The sequence below is a fragment of the Lottia gigantea genome, assembly GCF_000327385.1.
Source record: "Lottia gigantea unplaced genomic scaffold LOTGIsca_64, whole genome shotgun sequence".
NCBI classification, from domain to species: Eukaryota; Metazoa; Mollusca; class Gastropoda; family Lottiidae; genus Lottia; species Lottia gigantea.
This window is the reverse complement of record NW_008710179.1, coordinates 1,073,651-1,093,585: the sequence shown is the minus strand read 5'-3', so window position 1 is coordinate 1,093,585 and position 19,935 is coordinate 1,073,651. Positions and strand designations below refer to the sequence as shown.

The window sequence follows — 19,935 nt, the reverse complement described above, 5'->3', positions numbered from 1 at the left end:
GTAACTGCAGTGGGTCCATCGTTCATTGCTTAAATTTCCACTGTCTAATGTATTCTTTTCATTAAGTTTCTGATTGATAAATTATATTTCAAAAAGATTGCCATTACAAAAATAAGGCCACAACAGCAGCCATACGTGACCCACTGCAGTTTACGCGAATTTGAATGCATTTCTTGTCAAAGGGGTCACTGACAAATACAGTGAGAGTAGAAATATAAATTAAAAGATCTGGTTTAGGTTATATTATGCAAATGTGATGATTATTATCTGTTGGCATGTAGGCAAACAATTTTGTTATATACATACATTTAGAACAACATAAGCACAAATTTATTCAATGGATCATATGGAAGTAAGTCATCCATAAATCAAAATTATGGGGGAAATATAGGTATGTAATATGAATTCATATTTTGTATATTTCAGATGTCTTACAGAGTTAAACCATTCTATGAATGTTGTTTAAGTTTTATTGGTTTCTCAACTGAAGAACAAAAACATATGGAAGAGTTAACTATAGAAAACGGTAAATTATCCTGTTAGAGAAATTTTGAATATGGGAAAACTTGGTCAATAACTTGAAGAGCTTTGTAAGGTTTTGAGTCCGATTCTTTTCAGTTAATTAATAAGTATGAAATATGCAATCCTTCATAGTCAAGTTGAAAATACAGCTTATGGTTATGGTTACAAATTTTGGAGATCAGACTTAAAGAACTTAACAAAAGATTACTTCCTCTACTTTATTGATATTGATAGAAATTGCAAAATACATTAAACATCTATCCATTGAACACTAGGAGACAGAGAATTTACCTTAAATTTCAGAATATAATGCACAGTTTTTTTTTACCCCAAAATGGGTCCCTTACAGTTACAGTTCCTACTTTTAAGGCTGACACACATTCACTTTCTTTAAATTATAGAAACTTTAGCAAAAAGATAAGGCTTATACAATGTTATATTGTGTTTCAGGAGGAACATATTGTGCTCTAGGCAGTGATGAATCTACACATTTAGTAGTAGATGAACATGCTATAAAAGAATTACCTTCTATAGATAATTTACCTGTCCATGTTGTTAGAGGAGAGGTAGGGTCATTTTTCTCTTACTTTCAAAGCTTTGAAAAAAGAAAAGAGTGTCAATTTCCTATGGTTTAACTTTAAGTGAAGTCCTGTGTAATGTATCATGAGCAAGTTTACCTCATTGCATAGAGCTTGGTATTGTAAATTTTCAAGAGGCAAGTCAGATGAGAAAAGTATGTTATTGTCATTTTTACTATTCACATATGCATATCTTGGAACTTTTCAGTGGTTTTGGGGATGTATTCAAATGGAAGCCTGTGCTGATGAAACCATCTACACCTTTCAGAAGGTGAGTTAGAATATAACTTTTTGATATTTCTTTGCATTGGACAAATAATGATCAAAAATGAGCCATAAATGCAGAAAACTTTATTAATTACATACTAAAAGAGACAAACTGCTAGTAATGTTCAACAAAATTATTTAAAGAGTCCAGATTTTGCTTGTCTTGTGTGCATGTCAAAGTAAAAAGAAACACAGCTACAAGAGCCTGATTATGATATAGAGGTATCAAACAATAGTTAATCAGGTCACTGGATAATTTAGCTGTAAGGTTGATTGGCCATGATTTAATTAGCTTTATCTAGATTAATTATCCAAACAAGTTCTCCTTTCCTTTCCTACAATAGATCAAATTTAACAGCTCCATATCTCTATAGATCACTTTAGATATGTATATTTAGCAATATAGGTTTTCACTTCATATTTGTCTCCAAAATATTTTGAAGCCATAACTAATGTTATCTGGCATAGGGACAGTGTGTTTTAGATAGTTTAGAATATGGATTTGTTGATATTAATTCCTAAATTAGTCAAGGTTTTGAAAAAGTTGAAAAAATCAGGCAGATATGAGGTATAGGTAGTCTTGATTGAATGCAAATTTAGGACTCAATGATACTTGAATTCTATTCTGAACAAACAATATTCATTCTTTTCAAAAGACCAATATCCTGTAAGAATAAACTTCAGTCAAGTTTGGTTCTTGAAACTATTGCAGACAAATAGAGTTCTTTCTTGTTTCTCATTTGCTCTTAAGAGATCCAATGTGATGTCTCGAGTCTCATTTCTCATTTACTCTTATAGTTTATAGGTGATGTTCTAGTTAGAAAAGGCATTACTTTCTATACGCCCACATGAATATGTGGCCGTATATTGTCGTCGCCCCTGTCCGTCGGTCCGTCTGCCAACAAGTTCGAATTTGACATATTTTCGATGTACGGTTTTTGAGATGTTTCCCTTGACTTAGAACGCCTTGAAATTTGTTAAAAAAATTTCGTAAGCAGGATTGAAGCTACAGTTTTCATCCGATTCTGATGAAACTTGGTGTGATCATTGGAATTGATAAGATCTCGGACAACTTATAACTTGACGCATTTTCGATGAACGGTTTTTGAGTTATTGCCCTTGACTTTGTTAAAACGCTTCGCAAGCTATCTTTAGATATATACATTAGGAAAATGATAACCTGAGGCCCTAACAAAACCCAATTTTTTTTTTGTCTACGTTGCTTTATATATTATGCTTCCAATTGTAGGTATCGGCACCAATGGCGGGTATATCATCAGGCAGTAATCTATCTGGTTCTAAGTCACGGAAACGTAAAAGACTTAAAGAACTGGTCCAAGAAGGAGAACAGGAATCGCCTTATCTAGCTATCAAACGAAGATCTAGTGAAGTAGGTGGTATGTCCATGAGTCCCAACTCTTTCCTAGATGCGTCACATACACCTGATAAATCAGATTACATAGCAGGTACGTCATGTTGAATCTTAACCTTTGAACTTTAGATGCAGCTTTATGACCAAAAGTTATTAGTATATAATCAATAATCCTTCCAAGCAAACATCATCAAATCATGTCCTGTTTCTTGAGCATCAATTGCTGTAGATTTCAGATCTTGGAGCTTTAGAGACCTTTTAATAAGATTTGTTTTGCTATCCAGCCTCATGGTACTGGCTTATAATTGACACTTAAATGCACGAATCTTCCTTTTAAATGAACAGTTGTATTATTTCCAAACTCATAAGAAATATGAATTTCGTTAGCTCTTAGCACATATTACTGAAGTATATCGATATTTATAGTAATGATTAATGAAGCAGTAACGCAACTTTTGTGTCAAATTTAAAAAGTAAATATCATGTATTATTATTTTGTATTTTTGTAGAAACCAATGGTCATAATGATGAGATAAAACAGTATCAACAAGTAATAATAAAATATCACCTAGATTACAAGTTGTTATGGAATTATTACAAACAGAAAAAAATTATGTTGCAATATTAAGTACCATTTTATCTGTAAGTATGCTTTGATTATATTTGACATCTTCTTTGGGTTTTTTCTCTTCTGAATTTTACATATTGACGGTGATTTCAAATTGTTGTAAAGATGTATTTTGTGGCTTCTTAAAAATGTCAATTTTGAGCCCAAATTTGGCATTTCATGGTCATTGGCGTAATATTCAGAGCTTTTTTATTCTATTCCTTGAATATTTTCATACTAAAAGTGAAAAAATCTGATGTTACATGGTTTATTTCTTAAAAAAAGTGTTCAAGCACTAAAAGTGAAACTCTGATTATTCTATTCCTTGAATATTTTCATACTAAAAGTGAAAAAATCTGATGTTACATGGTTTATTTCTTAAAAAAAGTGTTCAAGCACTAAAAGTGAAACTCTGATTATTCTATTCCTTGAATATTTTCATACTAAAAGTGAAAAAATCTGATGTTACATGGTTTATTTCTTAAAAAAAGTGTTCAAGCACTAAAAGTGAAAGGATTATTGATTATATACTAATACCTTTTGGTCATATAGCTGCATCTAAAGTTCGAATTGAATCTTTGTGAATTGACAAAATTGCAGACAGTTAAAATTAAGCCGTCTTCGATTGAAAAGCTTTGTTGTAAAGTCTCAAATCTTGTCAATGCACTTCAACAGGCTATTTGATGAAACAGTTTTAAAAGAAGCATCAAATTAATGCGGTACAGCTGTGAAAATCACATATTTTGACAACTATAACCCTGTAACTTGTATGATATTTTCAGACATTTAAAAGTCAAATTGAGAAACCAGACCAGTATAATGGACCATTGTTAAGTCAACAACATAGTAAGATAATATTTGGTAATATACCACCTATATATGATATACATTGTAAAATCAGAGATAGAATTGGTAAACTAGTAGAGAATTGGAATGAAGATTGTTCTGTTGGAGATGTTATTATAGATAATGTAAGTTTATTTGTTAATTGTTTGGATTTATCAAGAGTATGGAAGTCAGATGACTTGTAACCTTTGATACAGCAGAGAGGTGTTCTCATTTAGAACTGATAACCTTAATTATGCAACCTGATTGATTTTTGTCAATAATGAGTTAATGAGTATGTATACATGTGGTATAAAATTTGAAAGTTAAAACAAATAGAATCTATAATTTGTCCCAAAATCTAGAATACCTCTTAACAACCCTCTTTGATACAAACTCAGTGAAGATCCCGTCATATTGCTTAACATGAAAGATCATTTCGTGTTTTCTGCGCCTATAATAATTGAATTCCTCCAAAATGCCAAATCTTGTTTTATGGTTATAGGCTGAAGAGTTGACCAGGGCTTATCCCCCTTTTATCAATTTTTTTGATAAAACCAAAGAAACCATTACCTTATGTGATAAAACTATACCAAGATTTCATGCTTTTCTCAAGGTAAGTCACTTGATATTTCTTGTATAATTGTTATTGTTTTGTAGGTTTGTCTAAATGAATCTATCTAATGTGTTTAATAATTGTTTTGTAGGTTTGTCTAAATGAATCTATCTAATGTGTTTAATAATTGTTTTGTAGGTTTGTCTAAATGAATCTATCTAATGTGTTTAATAATTGTTTTGTAGGTTTGTCTAAATGAATCTATCTAATGTGTTTAATAATTGTTTTGTAGGTTTGTCTAAATGAATCTATCTAATGTGTTTAATAATTGTTTTGTAGGTTTGTCAAAATAAGTATACCTGTCCTATGTATTTGATCTTGTTTTGTAGGTTTGTCAAAATAGACTTATCTAATATATTTGATCTTGTCTTGTAAATTTGTCAAAATAGACCTATCTAATATATTTGATCTTGTCTTGTAAATTTGTCAAAATAGACCTATCTAATATATTTGATCTTTGTCTTGTAAATTTGTCAAAATAAACCTGTCTAATATATTTGATCATTGTCTTGTAGGTTTGTCAAAATAAACCTGAATGTGGTAGACAGACATTGACAGAATTACTAATTAGACCAGTACAGCGGTTACCAAGTGTAGTGCTATTATTAAATGGTATGTAGAATTCAAAGATGAACAGGCTCGAATTTTGGACAGAAATCTTTCTATGCTATTTTTAAAGAAGCTTTGTTTTATTTGCATGGATGAAGTCTTCAACTTTGTGTGATAATTTGATTCTTACATGACACTTTTCAGTATTAAAATCCTGCAATTTACCAAATTTGCTGGAATTCAAAGACCATCAAAACTCATGGAAACTAATAACGTTATATTTTTATGTTATATTTTTTTGTATTTTCTGCTGTAGATATTTTAAAAAGAACAAATGTAAATAATGCAGATCATGGTAAATTAGAACAAGCTATAAATGTTTTAAAAGAAGTCATGACGTAAGTTTATCTTGAGCTTTATTCTATTAGAAGTCACGACTTCTAAAATATTAATATGTATGTTTGTTTGTTATAAATATGGTTTTTTCATTACATATTACACCTTTGGTCAACCATTTGTGAGAAAGTCAAACAAGAACCAGATTGGCTTGACTAAGTGGTGTACACTGTACATGTATATGTTTGTGGAAACATTAATTAATATGATTTTATATTCTAGGCATATTAATGAAGACAGAAGGAAAACAGAAAGTCAAGTTGTTATGTTTGATATTATTAATGATATTGACAATTGTCCTGTAAGTTATTCAATTTACTTTCTAAGACTTTCTAAAAAGGAAATAAAAATGCAAACATAGCTAATAACTCACAGACAAGGCTTCTGCAGTTGGCAAGAACTATGGAATTTTCACCTCATTTTCTTGGTTACACCAAACTGATGGTTCCATAAAGTTGTGTCTATATATAAACCGATGGTATTTATTAATTATATGGGCAGGAGCCGCAGTAGCTCAGTGAGTTAGACGTTTGCTTGCTTACTGAAGGTCTATGGTTCAATCCCGGCATAGGTCGAGATAATACCTCCGGATTTTTCAACCTGGTATCCTCCTGTCAGTGATGCAGGTAGGAGTGGCTGCCTAGTCGTTCAGATGGCAAAATTAACTGAGACCATGTGTGCTACAGGCGGTACACGTTAAAGATTCCTCGACAGTTGGAAATCAGAAAGGAGTAGGCTAATTCTGCTGTCCTGGCAAAATTTCCCTCATTGCACCTTGCATGGCGTTGTTCATCTTCAGTAGCCCATGTGGTGCTGAAAAGTATGATGTAAAACTCCATTCATTTCATTTTCATTTACATATATTAATTATACGATCTATTGAGAGTATTGTCATATTGTTTACAGGCTACATTATTATCATCACATCGTCAGTTTACTAGTAAAATAGATGTTATAGAATTATCAGATACACTGAGTGGACGTGGTGATAGTTTAACATTGTTTTTATTTACTGATAGTATAGAGGTATGTTCTTTAGTCTTAAATTCACTTATCAATAATCTTAGAAAATCTTCAAGCTGCTGGCTGATAGCTAGGTCATAAGAATTTGTTCATTATTTGTGATGGAATCCTGATTTAACTTCTTTGACCTCAGCATCAAGTCCAACTGAACAGGATTTGAATCAAAATTTTGCAGATCACAGATGATGAGTGTAATAACTTGCAGATTTTAATATTTTTTAAAGCCTGATCTTTTCTCTTATTTTACCCATTTTAGACTAGACTTTCTATTTATTTTTGTTTTTTTACTGTCATGTGTTTTTATGTTTATTGCTTTAGATTTGCAAGAGAAGATCAAAATATATGCATACCCAGAAAAGTCCAGCAGCCTTACGAACACCTCAAAAAGCTTACAAACATTTAGAAATACTACCATTGTCCTCTATAAAACGGGTATTAGATGTGGCAGAATCTGAAGGTTTGTATGATCTTTATACTTTGAGTATCTAGTAGTTATGCAGAAAATATAGATAATTGATATTTGTCAAGATTTTAGGCAAGGTATATTGTGTGAATGAGGCAGATAATCATGACATTTGAAGTTGACTTCATGTTGATTTATACTTTATATTTGAATTAGTTATAGATGAATATTTAACTGCGATGTATATTCAGAAAGATCAAGTTATTAAGCTCACCTCACCTGAAAGCTTAGCAAATAACATTAGTGAATTTGTTTGATGAAAATATTGTATATTATTCCCTTCATCCTATCAAAGTGGTGGAGGCTTTAATTTGAGTTTTGACTCTTTTTTTTTCAGATTGTCGGTGTGCTTTTGCTTTTATTAGTCGTAATAATTCTGAATTTAAAGATAAATTATATAGTTTTATGTTAGAATCAGAAGAGGTGAACAAGTCTGAAATGTTGACGTCTCTGTCTAAATGTTTAGCTAATACATTGTGTAGACCTGATTATGTAAGTATTCTTTTCATTGATATGTATTTGAAAGAGTTGTCTATAGTGTACAGCTGCTTTATTATCAACAGATGGAGTTACTAGTCAGCTATTGTATTCTTTTTCAAAATGAAATATGATATCAGGTGTATTGCCAATTAAATAGATAGTTGATTTAGTTTGGTCTTGACATTTTTTCCCATATTTTCCCATCTTTTCTGAATGTAAATATTTTATTGTATATGAACTGGACATAATTCATTTCATTTTGAAAAGTGAAATGAATGCCTGAAATGTCCATTCTTAATATTATAGTGCTATATGAGTGTTCAATGTTTTTAATAATAAGGTATAGGCAATAGAGCGTAAAATTCAATTCGACTTTAATATGTAGCTTTTCATTGAAAGTTATTTTTTTACAGGAAACATTAATGGCCAGTGTTAAAGGTGAAGAATTAAATATCAATACCAAAGAATTAAATAATAAAATCAAAAAGGCTGTCAAGTAAGTATAGATTAATCTCTTCTGTTCGATTATGATACAATATACAAGTATGTCTAAACATAATGAAAGTAATTCTGAACATTATGAAAGTTTTTGCGAATATTATGAAAGTAACTCTGAACATTATGAAATTAATTCTGAACAATTATGAAAGTAATCCTGAACATTACGAAAGTAACTCTGAACACTATGAAATTAATTCTGAACAATTATGAAAGTATTTCTGAACATTATGAAAGTAATCCTGAACATTATGAAAGTAACTCTGAACATTATGAAATTAATTCTGAACAATTATGAAAGTAACTCTGAACATTATGAAAGGAATTCTAAACATTATGAAAGTACCAAGGTCACAACATCTGTCATCGTTTTATTTCATTGTTTATTATTATACATTGTAGGAGAGTAAGTCGAGCGTTCTCCTTCAATAAAACACCAGGTAGATTACGAAGGGCTATATCTGGTATATCACAAGGGTTGAGTCAAGGTATCAGTCCATTTGTACGTCATACACCTGGTGATCTACGAGGTCGAAGGTTAGCCACTGGTAGTACTTTTGATTTAACTGTAAGTATTTATCATTTTATTTCATTTCTCAATCCAAATGGACTTTAAGTTAATGTTTTGACATAGTCAAGAAAGTAGTTTATCCAGAGCACATTCAAATATTTTCAAGAGCATAAGAGCATACTTAACATGAACTGAAATAATTATCACTTTACTCCTGTTTATGAAATTTTTAACCAGATTGTGATCATAAGTTACATGAACTTGGCAATAGCTGTGGGCTGTCAGTGTCAAACAGTGCTTATCTAGAAAACCTCATAAGAGAGAATATTAAATATATTCAGATCATGGATCATAGGTCATAGTGAAAACATGAAACTATACATTTTAGTCTGCAGAAAAGTTGGTTTAATTCTTTAAGAAGCCTAAAGTTGTAATATACACAAAGATACAATACGAGTTATTCTGATTTAATTTCTTTTTTTACAGGATTCATCACCAATAGGATCAAGTCATTTTGATGATGATGGTGATTCTATTAGCTTAGGAGCTTTTTCTCTACAGGTAATTATTATTGATTCTCCCTTTTAATGGCTAGATTCACCCATGACCAATCATACCTGAGTCTCCGATATGCGAATTGTTAAGCTAAGCTACTCAGTAATAATGTTCACATCTCACTGTCAAAATTGGGCTCTTCAAATCCATGTATGTCCAGAATTATTGTTTAGCGTTTGAAAGTTAAAATGATGACTCTTCTTTTCCTGAGACTAAGCCATATATATATATATATATAGAATAGACATATAAAAAATGAAAGTGAAATTTCTAGTGTTAGGCATATTAGAAAGAATTGTGCGATTTTCATTCAGTTCTTGTTCTTCTGAAGACTTAAGTTTTCCAAAATCAACTCCTGAAAATGGCAAACCATGCCCTTGGAGCCAAAATCACAGCTTTTGAGAATGATTGTGCAGTAGTACTAACCTTCCTACACAGAATGATTTATTTTTTTAAATTTCACATTATTCTCTATAACCAGTTATCTTGTTATAATTATCTCATATATTATCATCTATTTATATCATAACAATCATTTTGTTTTTCAGGAGGAAGGATCACCTATTAGTAATTTTCAAACGCCTAAAAAATTAACCAAATATATGACATTAGGACCTAGTGCTACTAAAAAATATATGTAATTTAGATGACTTTTTTAGGTAGGTATTTTAATGAATTGAACAATTTCTTTTTAGTCATTACTTCACTATTTTCATGGTTTTAACCTTAGAACTCTTTTTTGTAAAAACCTTACTCATTAAAATAACCTAAATCCTGAGATGTAGCATTAACATTAAAGGTTTCTCAGATATAATTATATCCACCCATTTTGTAGCTAGCAGAACATTTATTTGTGTTCAAAGGGCTAATTACTGTGACCAATGGGATTCAAAAATGCAAGAGCTCTCTGCAGTGGTCATTTGATAGATCTAGATCTTTAGTGTGGCATTATTTTGACATTATCAATATCAGGGGAATTTAGAAGTTTAAGTTTCATGAATATGCTTTTTGTTTTGAATTCTTTATTTAATATTTATGGTCTATATTTCAGTAATATATTGTACAGATGTTCTACTGGTGGACACAGAATTATCACAGAAACACTGGTTGTGCCATAATCATTACTGAATTATCTCAGACTATATATTTTTAATATTTCATTATCATTCAAGATTTTTACACATAAAACTTGCTTCCATGTTCAATATTTTTAACTATATTTTGAAGCTACATAGATGTTCATACCACGCACTGTGTTCACTCAATACAAAGAAATTTCAGACATTCTGTTATAAAAAAAACATTCTCCTCTGTCGAAATATCAACAAAAAAAAATTACAAGAATTTTAAGACACCAAAAATTTGTCACATTATTTTGTCAGTAAAAGCACCCAGGGCTGTGTTCAAGCATGTTTTATTGTGATTTCTGAATTTTTCAATGTTTTAAAGATGAAACTAAAACTGATATAATTAAATGCAAACTGCAGCTAAAACTCCAGCTTTAGACTCTACTTTTGCAGCTTAATTTTTAGTATTCATTTCCCTGAGCTTTTCAGTGTAACTTCCTTTATAGTTATATTGAGCATTGCAACATTTGTCATATATCCATAGCTATTCACAAGTTTTTGTTAAAATTTTTAATTCAGTGTATGTTTTTCTTACCAAAGTATGGGCATTTTTTTTTTGACTAGGAGCTTGATCTAGTAGAATAAGTTACTATACCCAACTGCTAGTTTTTTGTATTTTTAAGTTATTTTAGTTTGCAAGATAATCATTCAAATAGAATATTTTTCATGAAAATAAAACGCTGTGTTCTTTATAAAAAGCTGGTGAGTTTTAAAAGAAAATTATTTGTATATTTCTGTGTATTTAGATAGTGTATATCTTGTCCATATCTTGTATATTCTGTAGTTTTGTATATACAGTTTATCACATACATACAAAAATCAGTCTTCAGAGTTTAATTAAGTTCTTCTTGACTTGCTTGGTCGTGATTACACAATGTGAGTAAAGTGATTTGAGTGATCTTGGAGGCTAAATATCACAATTCTACACAATTGCTCAAATGTCATTGGAAGGGTTGACATCACATCTCCCGCAAACAAATTGAAAAATCATTAATTGACCCTTCCAAACTATCAAAATACCTAAAAATTACTTACTGTAAAAGAAACTAACTTTAAAATGATGTTAATATGATGCCTATATCTTCAATGCAAAAATGATTAGGCCTATAGAGTTGTCAGAGGTACTGCTTTTCCCATTGCCATTCCCAGATGGTGATGAATTTTTCTTTAACCATGTCATTTCATTTACTGAAGCCGACTGCAATCTGGCGGTCATTTTTTAAAAATGACTCCACCATTTTGATTTATGTTTTATGTATTAATATTGTAGTTGTGTATATTAGTAAAGATATCAATGTATAAATAGTTACCATAATAATCACCATACAAAATCATCCTCTAGAAAATATATCACTATATTTCATCTTATTTATATAGATATCATATCATACCTTAGTCTTAATATTTTCTTTGTGCTATGTACAATATTAGATCAGAAAAATTATAGAAAAATTGATTTTGATTCTTGAATTTCATTCAGTTCAGTATGCAGGTATATCACTGATCAGTGAGTTTACTTAAGAAAGTTGAAAGTTAACCCTCATTACAGAAAGTGACTGCCCTTATAAGGATATTTTTTTTGATTGAAAACATGAGATAAGATCTAGTCTCTGTAATTAGGAGCTGCAGTGACTCGGTGAGTTAAGACACTTTTAGCCTACAAACCCAGGGTTCAAATCGGGCATAGGTCGGAATAATACCTTCAGATTTTCAACGGAATATTCCTCCATGTCAGTGATGCAGGACAATAAACAAAGGCGAAATGTACTACAGACTGTGCTCGAAGAAGGGAAGGCTTATTCCGATGCCAAATTATGTTCGAATCCATTCTACCAGGGGGTTCCCATGGAAAATCTTTTGAAAAAGGCCTTAAATTCTGCATTTGATGCACTTTGATGTAGTCTTTACATTTCTGGAATGAAACAATGCAGTTTTCAAAGTATTCGTGTGCCTTTAGAGGGGGCCATGGAGGACAAATTTGGACTGCATAAAATTAATTACTTTATTTATATAACAATTGGTATAAAATAATATAAGTTAAATATTACTGGAATCATGCCTATACATTGTTTTCTTCATGCAAGTTTTACATTCATTAGGAATGCCCTTAAAGTGACTGCCCTTATAAGGATATTTTTTTTGATTGAAAACATGAGATAAGATCTAGTCTCTGTAATTAGGAGCTGCAGTGACTCGGTGAGTTAAGACACTTTTAGCCGACAAACCCAGGGTTCAAATCGGGCATAGGTCGGAATAATACCTTCAGATTTTCAACGGAATATTCCTCCATGTCAGTGATGCAGGACAATGTGGCAAGCTCAAACTTGAACCACACTGTGGTGCGGCAAGCTCTTCTATGAAGTCTTGTGTGGCCATCTCCTGTGAACTACACATTCCTATGAGACCATCGTATAGTGAATATGGGTTTTGACATGGTCTTATTAACGACACAATGCTGTGACCAGCTTTCCTATGAACCATACACTCCTATGAGGCCAGCTGTGAAACACGCACTCCTGTATGACATCTGTGTGGCTATCTATATTGTGAATCATCCACTCTTGTTCTCTCAAAGTTTTTATCAACAATACATTCCTCTTAGGCCAGCTTTACTGTGAATCCTACAATCTTGTGTGGCCAGCTTGATTTTATGTTTGCCTTTTATTGCTAATGTCTCTTACAAATACCAACTCCTCTTTTTACCTTCCTTTAAATCCTTTCCCAGCATAGTGTGTAAAATTTTATAACGAATGGCTTGTGATTTCCATTGGTAAATCAACTCCTCCTGTAGTCTGGCTTTCTTTAACATTTCATGATGACAATTTTGTTGTAAGAGAAATGTTACCCAATCATGACTCAACTGCCTACAACGAAATCCAGTTATTAACAATTAGTTAATTCAATCAATCATTCATTTGTGACGTTTACTATTTACAGACATCAGACTAGAAAACGATATGAAGCTAATATAAGTTTTCCAGATCGACATTCACAGGCTAGAACATATCTTATTTTTTTTACCTAAAAATGACGATACATACCTAGAAAACTTTTCTTCAGTTTTTCTAAAATATTCATCCATTGTCTCTTTTCTTTCTTTCTTCTCATCTGAGCCAGCTTTCTTACTCTTGAAATAAGTTTTGAATTTACTACTACAGAATGATTTGTCTTTTGATTTCAATTTGTCTTTCTCTTCAGCCTGTCTTAATCGTTCTCTCAAACCATCTAATTCATTTTGTACCATTTGTTTGTTGGAATCCACAGATCTTTGAACTCGATAGGTCTCTTCTGTAATTTTGATATCTGACTTAAATTCTGACTCCCATTGCATTCCTTGCTCGTCCATAGCCATTCTGATCTCTTTTCTTACTTTAAACCCTCGTGATACTTCCATCCTACACAGTTTATCTCTCGCCGATCTATCAAGAAACTTCTCATCTTTTTCATTGTCTTTTCGCGGAAAAGGTGTGGAAGTCATGAGTGGACTTTCTATTCTCCAGGATGGACTGACAGCGTTACTGACTTTTCCACATCCAACTCTAGAGATCGGACTTAAAATTCTTTTTTTAGGTGGAGGCTTCCATTCTATATGTACAGGGGTCAAAGATCGGTAGTATTTAATAGCTACCGGGTCAAATTCCCCGTCCCACACATCTGTTTGAGAAGAACTTGTATCTGTGCTTTTATCAGAGCTTTCTGAAACATCATCAGTGGATTCGCCAGGACTCGAGTCTGTGCTTTGATAAGAGCTTTCTGAAATATCATCGTCCGATTCGCCAGGACTCGAGTCTGTGCTTTGATAAGAGCTTTCTGAAATATCCTCGTGTGATTCGCCAGGACTTGAATCTGTGCTTTGATAAGAGCTTTCTGAAACATCATCGTCAAATTCGCCAGGACTGGAATCTGTGCTTTGATGAGAGCTTTCTGAAACATTATCACTTGGACAGTCGATTAACCACAGGAGAGTTCTACTGCCAGACCATTTTACTATTGGTGTAGTCACTAAATCCTCGTTTTCAATGTTCTCTTCATAATACCTCCTGGACTCTCGAAGTTCTTTGAGAATAACGGGAGTAGCATCTCTCTCATCCCCTGTGATACTTTTGGTTCCATTCTGGGGAATTGGAGGCAATCGATGAGGCGTCAGTGGTGTCAAAGAACTCACCAATTCATTCTTGAGCGGTTTTCCTTGAGGTTGCTTTTTTAAGGGTCGTTTTTTCGATACCTCTGATGTTTTATTGCTTTTGATTGGTACTTTATTGTCTGCTCTCTTAATGTTTTCAGGCATCTTACGTAATTTAGATGCTCTGGTCTCTTTGACAACCACTGGTCCTGGCTTCTTATAAGGTTTTGGAGGAGCCGGTTTAAAAGTTGGTGCCGGGGATCGAGCTTGACGAGACTTTGAAGCTAGAGTTTCTTTGACATTAGTTGGAGGAGGTTGCTTTTGTGACCTATCTTGCGACTTGATTTTGTTAGCAGCTACTGTTTTTCCGGTTTTCTTTAAATTTTCTTGAATCTTTCGCATTTTCGATGCCCTGGTCTCTTTGATAGAAACAGGTCCTGGCTTTTTATAAGGTTTTGGAGGAGCTGGTTTAAAAGTTGGTGCCGGGGATCGAGCTTGACGAGACTTTGAAGCTAGAGTTTCTTTGACATTAGTTGGAGGAGGTTGCTTTTGTGACCTATCTTGCGACTTGATTTCGTTAGCAGCTACTGTTTTTCCGGTTTTCTTTAAATTTTCTTGAATCTTTCGCATTTTCGATGCCCTGGTCTCTTTGATAGAAACAGGTCCTGGCTTTTTATAAGGCTTTGGAGGAGCTGGTTTAAATGTTGGCGTTGGAGTTCTCTTTCTATGTAATAACTCTACAAGTGATTGATCAAATGCCATGTCTTTCAATTTCTCTTCATGGTTTTGCCCTTTAGCTTCTCTTTCTTCTTCCATCTTTTTTAGACGTCTTAGCTTTGTAGCTTTTGTCTCCCGAACGGCTAACACTGGTGGTGGGACAGGCTTCTTTTTTGTAGTTGGTGGAGGAGAAGTACGAGACCTTGGTGGATTCGATTTTACCAGTGTTCGTCGTTCTAGGGTTTTATCCGGTGTTGCAACTGCTGGTAAAACATCTAGTGTTACATCTGATTCCTCATTTTGCACCCGTAATTTGTCCTGTCTTAATCGTGAAGCCTTAGTTCCTCGGACTATAATTTGACCTTTGGAAACATTAGGTGGCTTCGGATATCTAGGAGGGTGTACTTGGATATCTGACTTACTCATGCTAAGTAAATCATCCAGTTTTTCTATAACTTTTGTGAGTGTTTGAGTCACATCTTCTTTATAATCTGTTTCAGCTAATTGGTTTGTTTCTATCTGGACAGATTCGGGATTCAAGGTTTTCTCTTCTGCAACTGCTGGTCTAGGTTTTAAATCATTCTCCTCATTTACATCTAAGTTTTTTAACTGATCTTCTACTATATCCCTATCGTATATCTGTACGTCTTCGTACAGATTATTTTCTTTCTCCCATGATTTAAGTTCAACATCTTCTGTATTTTTATAATCTGTTTCAGCTAATTGGTTTTTTTCCATCTGGAAAGATTCGTAGTTCAAGATTTCGTCTTCTGCAACTACTGGTCTAGATTTTAAATCATTCTTCTCATTTACAGCTAAGTTATTTAACTGATCTTCTACTCTATCCCTATCTTGTCTCGGTAAGTCTTCGTACAGATTATTTTCTTTCTCCCATGATTTAAGTTCAACATCTTCTGTATTTTTATAATCTGTTTCAGCTAATTGGTTTTTTTCCATCTGGACAGATTCGTAGTTCAAGATTTCGTCTTCTGCAACTACTGGTCTAGATTTTAAATCATTCTTCTCATTTACAGCTAAGTTATTTAACTGATCTTCTACTCTATCCCTATCTTGTCTCGGTAAGTCTTCGTACAGATTATTTTCTTTCTCCCATGATTTAAGTTCAACATCTTCTGTATTTTTATAATCTGTTTCAGCTAATTGGTTTTTTTCCATCTGGACAGATTCGTAGTTCAAGATTTCGTCTTCTGCAACTACTGGTCTAGATTTTAAATCATTCTTCTCATTTACATCTAAGTTATTTAACTGATCTTCTACTCTATCCCTATCTTGTATCTGTAAGTCTTCGTACAAATTATTTTCTTTCTCCCATGATTTATGTTCAACATGACTTGTTTCCATATCAATTTCAAAACGAACAAATTTCTTATTTTTCTTCTTATCTGATGTTTTAGGTTCAACATGACTTGTTCCCATGTCGATTTCAAAATATTCAAATGCCTTTTTATTTTTGTTATTGTCGATTTGATGCTCTTGTATTTTTAGTTCATGTACTTGTTGGTTACTTTCCATTTCCGGTTCACTTTCCAGCCCAATTTCAAAATAGTCAAATTTCTTATGTTTCTTCTTATCTAATTCAGCATCACTTGTTTCCAGCCCAATTTCAAAATAGTCAAATTTCTTTATATTTTTTATGTTGTCCAATTGTTGTTGCTGTAATTTCAGTTCCTGTTCGAGTTGGGAACCTTTAATGGGTGGCAGTGGACTGGCCTTAAAAGGAGATGGGGAATCTTTGATTCGGTAGGCCATAGTAAATAAGGAAGGCTCTGGACTAGCAAGAGCACTTCCTATTCCTGATATAATGTCCAATCTGTTTGCTGGTAAATGGGCCTGGAATGATAAAGATAATGGTGCAAGATTTAGGTATTGCTGAAATTTCAGAACTATGAAGGACTTTCTCAGAATATATCTGATGAATAAACATTTAGACCGTAGAATAGTGAGCATCACCAGAAACGCCAGCGGCTCTTAACACAGTCCATTATACTGCTACCATCTTATGTCGACGTGACCGAACATATAGTTTGTCGTCGGGTACTGTGAAAGCAACTATCCCGGCATAAAATTATCATAAAATTTACCTTGTCAGTTTCCGAGTAAGTTCGAGAAACACTTGTCTTATAATCAGGCATAGCCACAGTTTCAATATCAGATGCTGTTCTTCTGGGTGGATGATCTGAATCCGCTATTTCAATTAATGATTCGGCAGAAGCTGCGTGTACAGTATCACTTCTTGATGACATATCAACTGATGCTGCTTTCAGTGGTGGTTGCTCGGAAGAGACCACTGCTTCATATGACGACCCTGTCAGTCGTTCAGGTGACGATTCAGGTCGTTCGGGGTTAGATGCGGCAAATACTAAAGCGTCAGCTAATCTAGAGTGACATCTACTAGATCGGTCTCTGGACTGGACTGGTTCGTTTAATTCCAACTCTTGTTGGTTGAAATCCATATTGTAGAATCTGGAAACAAATAAATAACAAATCGTACAAAATTCAGGTTCCTGCTAAACAAAATAAACTTCGTCAATCAAGTTCCATTCCCTGCATATGTACATTAACGTCCACGTAGGTTTCATGGGACGCATCAGTAAAATTGAAGACGAATCAGATTTTGATTTTCAATTCTTAAAAATGATAGGGATATTTGATAGTAGATATTCAGATTTATCTTGGTAAAACAGCAATAGTTGTTTTTCTGTTGGATCCCAATCTGAAGCATCATAAGAAACTTCAATAAGAACAGTATTTGAAAAGATAGTCTACATTACGTTCAAATTACCTCTCACATAAATTAAAGAATACAAAACATAAATTAAAGAATACAAAATTCCACTTGGAAATCTGTATGGAGGTAAAACAATAACTTACTTAAGCGATTTTACTCAATATTCACAAATCCTGATTGTCTACCACAAAAAATATGAAATAATTCCTTAAAACACACAGAATAATGCCAAGGAACTGATACGAATGTACTATGACGTCATAATACCTTTACAAGAACGTTATTGTTCGGTTAACTACGCCAAGCTCCGTAACGTTACGGACATGTTGTCATGATAACCGATGTCAAATTTATCAAACCTTTTTTGTGAATTCTATCTTAAAATATGCTTAAAGTACCATATCACTTTAAGTTAAAATCTTATACAATTCCTATTTCTTCTGTAGTAGTGATATAATGTAGACTATGCTAAGGTTCAAATTTTATATCTTTTTAATGTCAAAAATTAACCCCGTAGGTTTTCAACAAGATTTAGAGTAAGAATAAGGGGAAGGCGATGACAACCTACCTAGTTAACTAGACTATTTCCTCTGTAAGATGAATATAATGTATAATTTCGCTTAGAAGTTTCCTTCCACTTTGCTCTTATACTTGTAGCGCCTAGTACTACTAATAATACACTGACGTCATAATCAAAAATCCTGGGAAACGTTAGTAATGGTGCGTTCTATACTACGTTCCGGAACATTGGTATTGTTAATTTCATAAAAAAAAATCGAGTGCATAAAATCCCAATAATAGAAAACAGGGTCTATCCTTGCCATGTACGATGTCGTAACGATGGCCATTCAAACGGGTTGGCAATGCATTTTCAGTTTCGCCAACACATTATATATCGCACTTTTTACAAGAAATTAGGTTTAGGTCAACATGACAAGTCTTAAATTAAAACTAAAAATTCATTGACTAGTCTGGCGAAATCCCTCTACAAATGAATTCAGCAGAAGACAAATGGTGCTGGGTTGCTTAAAGCAGTCACATATTGAGTCTGTTTCCTTTTTATTGCATACCTCATACTGTTTAATGTTCCACACGAGTCTTAGTGACTACAGCTAGGTAACTTGTATCTTAGACTTCCAGCGTCCTACTAGTTTGTCAAATATCGACTATAAATGTTATGTCTGTAATAGTATCCACTGAACAGCCGTGTTGTATTCCTGACTGCGATATTGCCAATAATGTGCTAAATATGAGAGATTTGATTAATTTCGCTGATTCTGAAGACCTACACCTCTATCTGTTAAAACTCGATGCGGAGAAGGCTTTTAATACAGTATCACAATCGTGCAAGTTCAATCTTTTAAATGATTTTGGAGGAAAGTTGAAAGCACCAGTTCTCGTCCGATCACTGAAGTTAAGCAACGTCGGGCTCGGTTAGTACTTGGATGGGTGACCGCCTGGGAACACCGAGTGCTGTAGACTCCTTTTTGCTGGTATTTCCCCTTGATTTGCGAGAAAGACCCGCCAGAAAAATTCCTATATAATATCTACGGCCATACCACGTTGAAAGCACCAGTTCTCGTCCGATCACTGAAGTTAAGCAACGTCGGGCTCGGTTAGTACTTGGATGGGTGACCGCCTGGGAACACCGAGTGCTGTAGACTCCTTTTTGCTGGTATTTCCCCTTGATTTGCGAGAAAGACCCGCCAGAAAAATTCCTATATAATGTCTACGGCCGTACCACGTTGAAAGCACCAGTTCTCGTCCGATCACTGGTTAGTACTTGGATGGGTGACCGCCTGGGAACACCGAGTGCTGTAGACTCCTTTTTGCTGGTATTTCCCCTTGATTTGCGAGAAAGACCCGCCAGAAAAATTCCTATATAATGTCTACGGCCATACCACGTTGAAAGCACCAGTTCTCGTCCGATCACTGAAGTTAAGCAACGTCGGGCTCG

General features: G+C 33.5%; 4 protein-coding genes across 4 annotated transcripts in view; 2 read left to right on the top strand and 2 right to left on the bottom strand.

The window, feature by feature from the left end:
- LOTGIDRAFT_61738 (hypothetical protein) overlaps positions 1 to 8,656 on the top strand; it is a gene marked incomplete at both ends in the record, with an annotated part of 11,045 nt that extends 2,389 nt beyond the window's left edge. The window contains 15 exons of the mRNA XM_009064600.1: positions 427 to 526; positions 973 to 1,088; positions 1,309 to 1,371; positions 2,617 to 2,842; positions 3,272 to 3,381; positions 4,129 to 4,317; positions 4,677 to 4,787; positions 5,303 to 5,399; positions 5,653 to 5,734; positions 5,955 to 6,033; positions 6,639 to 6,758; positions 7,074 to 7,212; positions 7,556 to 7,710; positions 8,112 to 8,194; positions 8,599 to 8,656. Coding sequence (XP_009062848.1) covers positions 427 to 526; positions 973 to 1,088; positions 1,309 to 1,371; positions 2,617 to 2,842; positions 3,272 to 3,381; positions 4,129 to 4,317; positions 4,677 to 4,787; positions 5,303 to 5,399; positions 5,653 to 5,734; positions 5,955 to 6,033; positions 6,639 to 6,758; positions 7,074 to 7,212; positions 7,556 to 7,710; positions 8,112 to 8,194; positions 8,599 to 8,656 — 1,728 coding nt within the window. The remainder of the gene's footprint in view (positions 1 to 426; positions 527 to 972; positions 1,089 to 1,308; positions 1,372 to 2,616; positions 2,843 to 3,271; positions 3,382 to 4,128; positions 4,318 to 4,676; positions 4,788 to 5,302; positions 5,400 to 5,652; positions 5,735 to 5,954; positions 6,034 to 6,638; positions 6,759 to 7,073; positions 7,213 to 7,555; positions 7,711 to 8,111; positions 8,195 to 8,598) is intronic.
- LOTGIDRAFT_220717 (hypothetical protein) lies at positions 8,599 to 11,850 on the top strand. The gene is made up of 4 exons (XM_009064692.1): positions 8,599 to 8,764; positions 9,194 to 9,268; positions 9,811 to 9,921; positions 10,314 to 11,850. Exon 4 carries the CDS (start codon positions 10,460 to 10,462, stop codon positions 10,610 to 10,612), a length of 153 nt encoding a protein of 50 aa, XP_009062940.1. The 5' UTR covers positions 8,599 to 8,764; positions 9,194 to 9,268; positions 9,811 to 9,921; positions 10,314 to 10,459; the 3' UTR covers positions 10,613 to 11,850.
- A 1,528-nt stretch (positions 11,851 to 13,378) lies between these two features.
- Positions 13,379 to 17,703, bottom strand: LOTGIDRAFT_167218 (hypothetical protein; the record flags this gene model as incomplete). The annotated part of the gene is made up of 2 exons (XM_009064691.1): positions 13,379 to 17,080; positions 17,332 to 17,703. 2 exons carry the CDS (start codon positions 17,701 to 17,703, stop codon positions 13,379 to 13,381), a joined length of 4,074 nt encoding a protein of 1,357 aa, XP_009062939.1.
- Positions 17,704 to 19,392: 1,689 nt separating this feature from the next.
- LOTGIDRAFT_129271 (hypothetical protein) lies at positions 19,393 to 19,641 on the bottom strand (the record flags this gene model as incomplete). The annotated part of the gene is made up of 1 exon (XM_009064690.1): positions 19,393 to 19,641. A coding segment is annotated over one exon (249 nt), but the record flags the coding sequence as incomplete, so codon positions are not given.
- Between the last annotated feature and the right edge of the window lie 294 nt (positions 19,642 to 19,935).

What these genes read in the sequence shown, in the direction of transcription:
- LOTGIDRAFT_220717 (XM_009064692.1), top strand. Translation starts at nt 10,460, where the DNA reads ATGTTCAATATTTTTAACTATATTTTGAAGCTACATAGATGTTCATAC.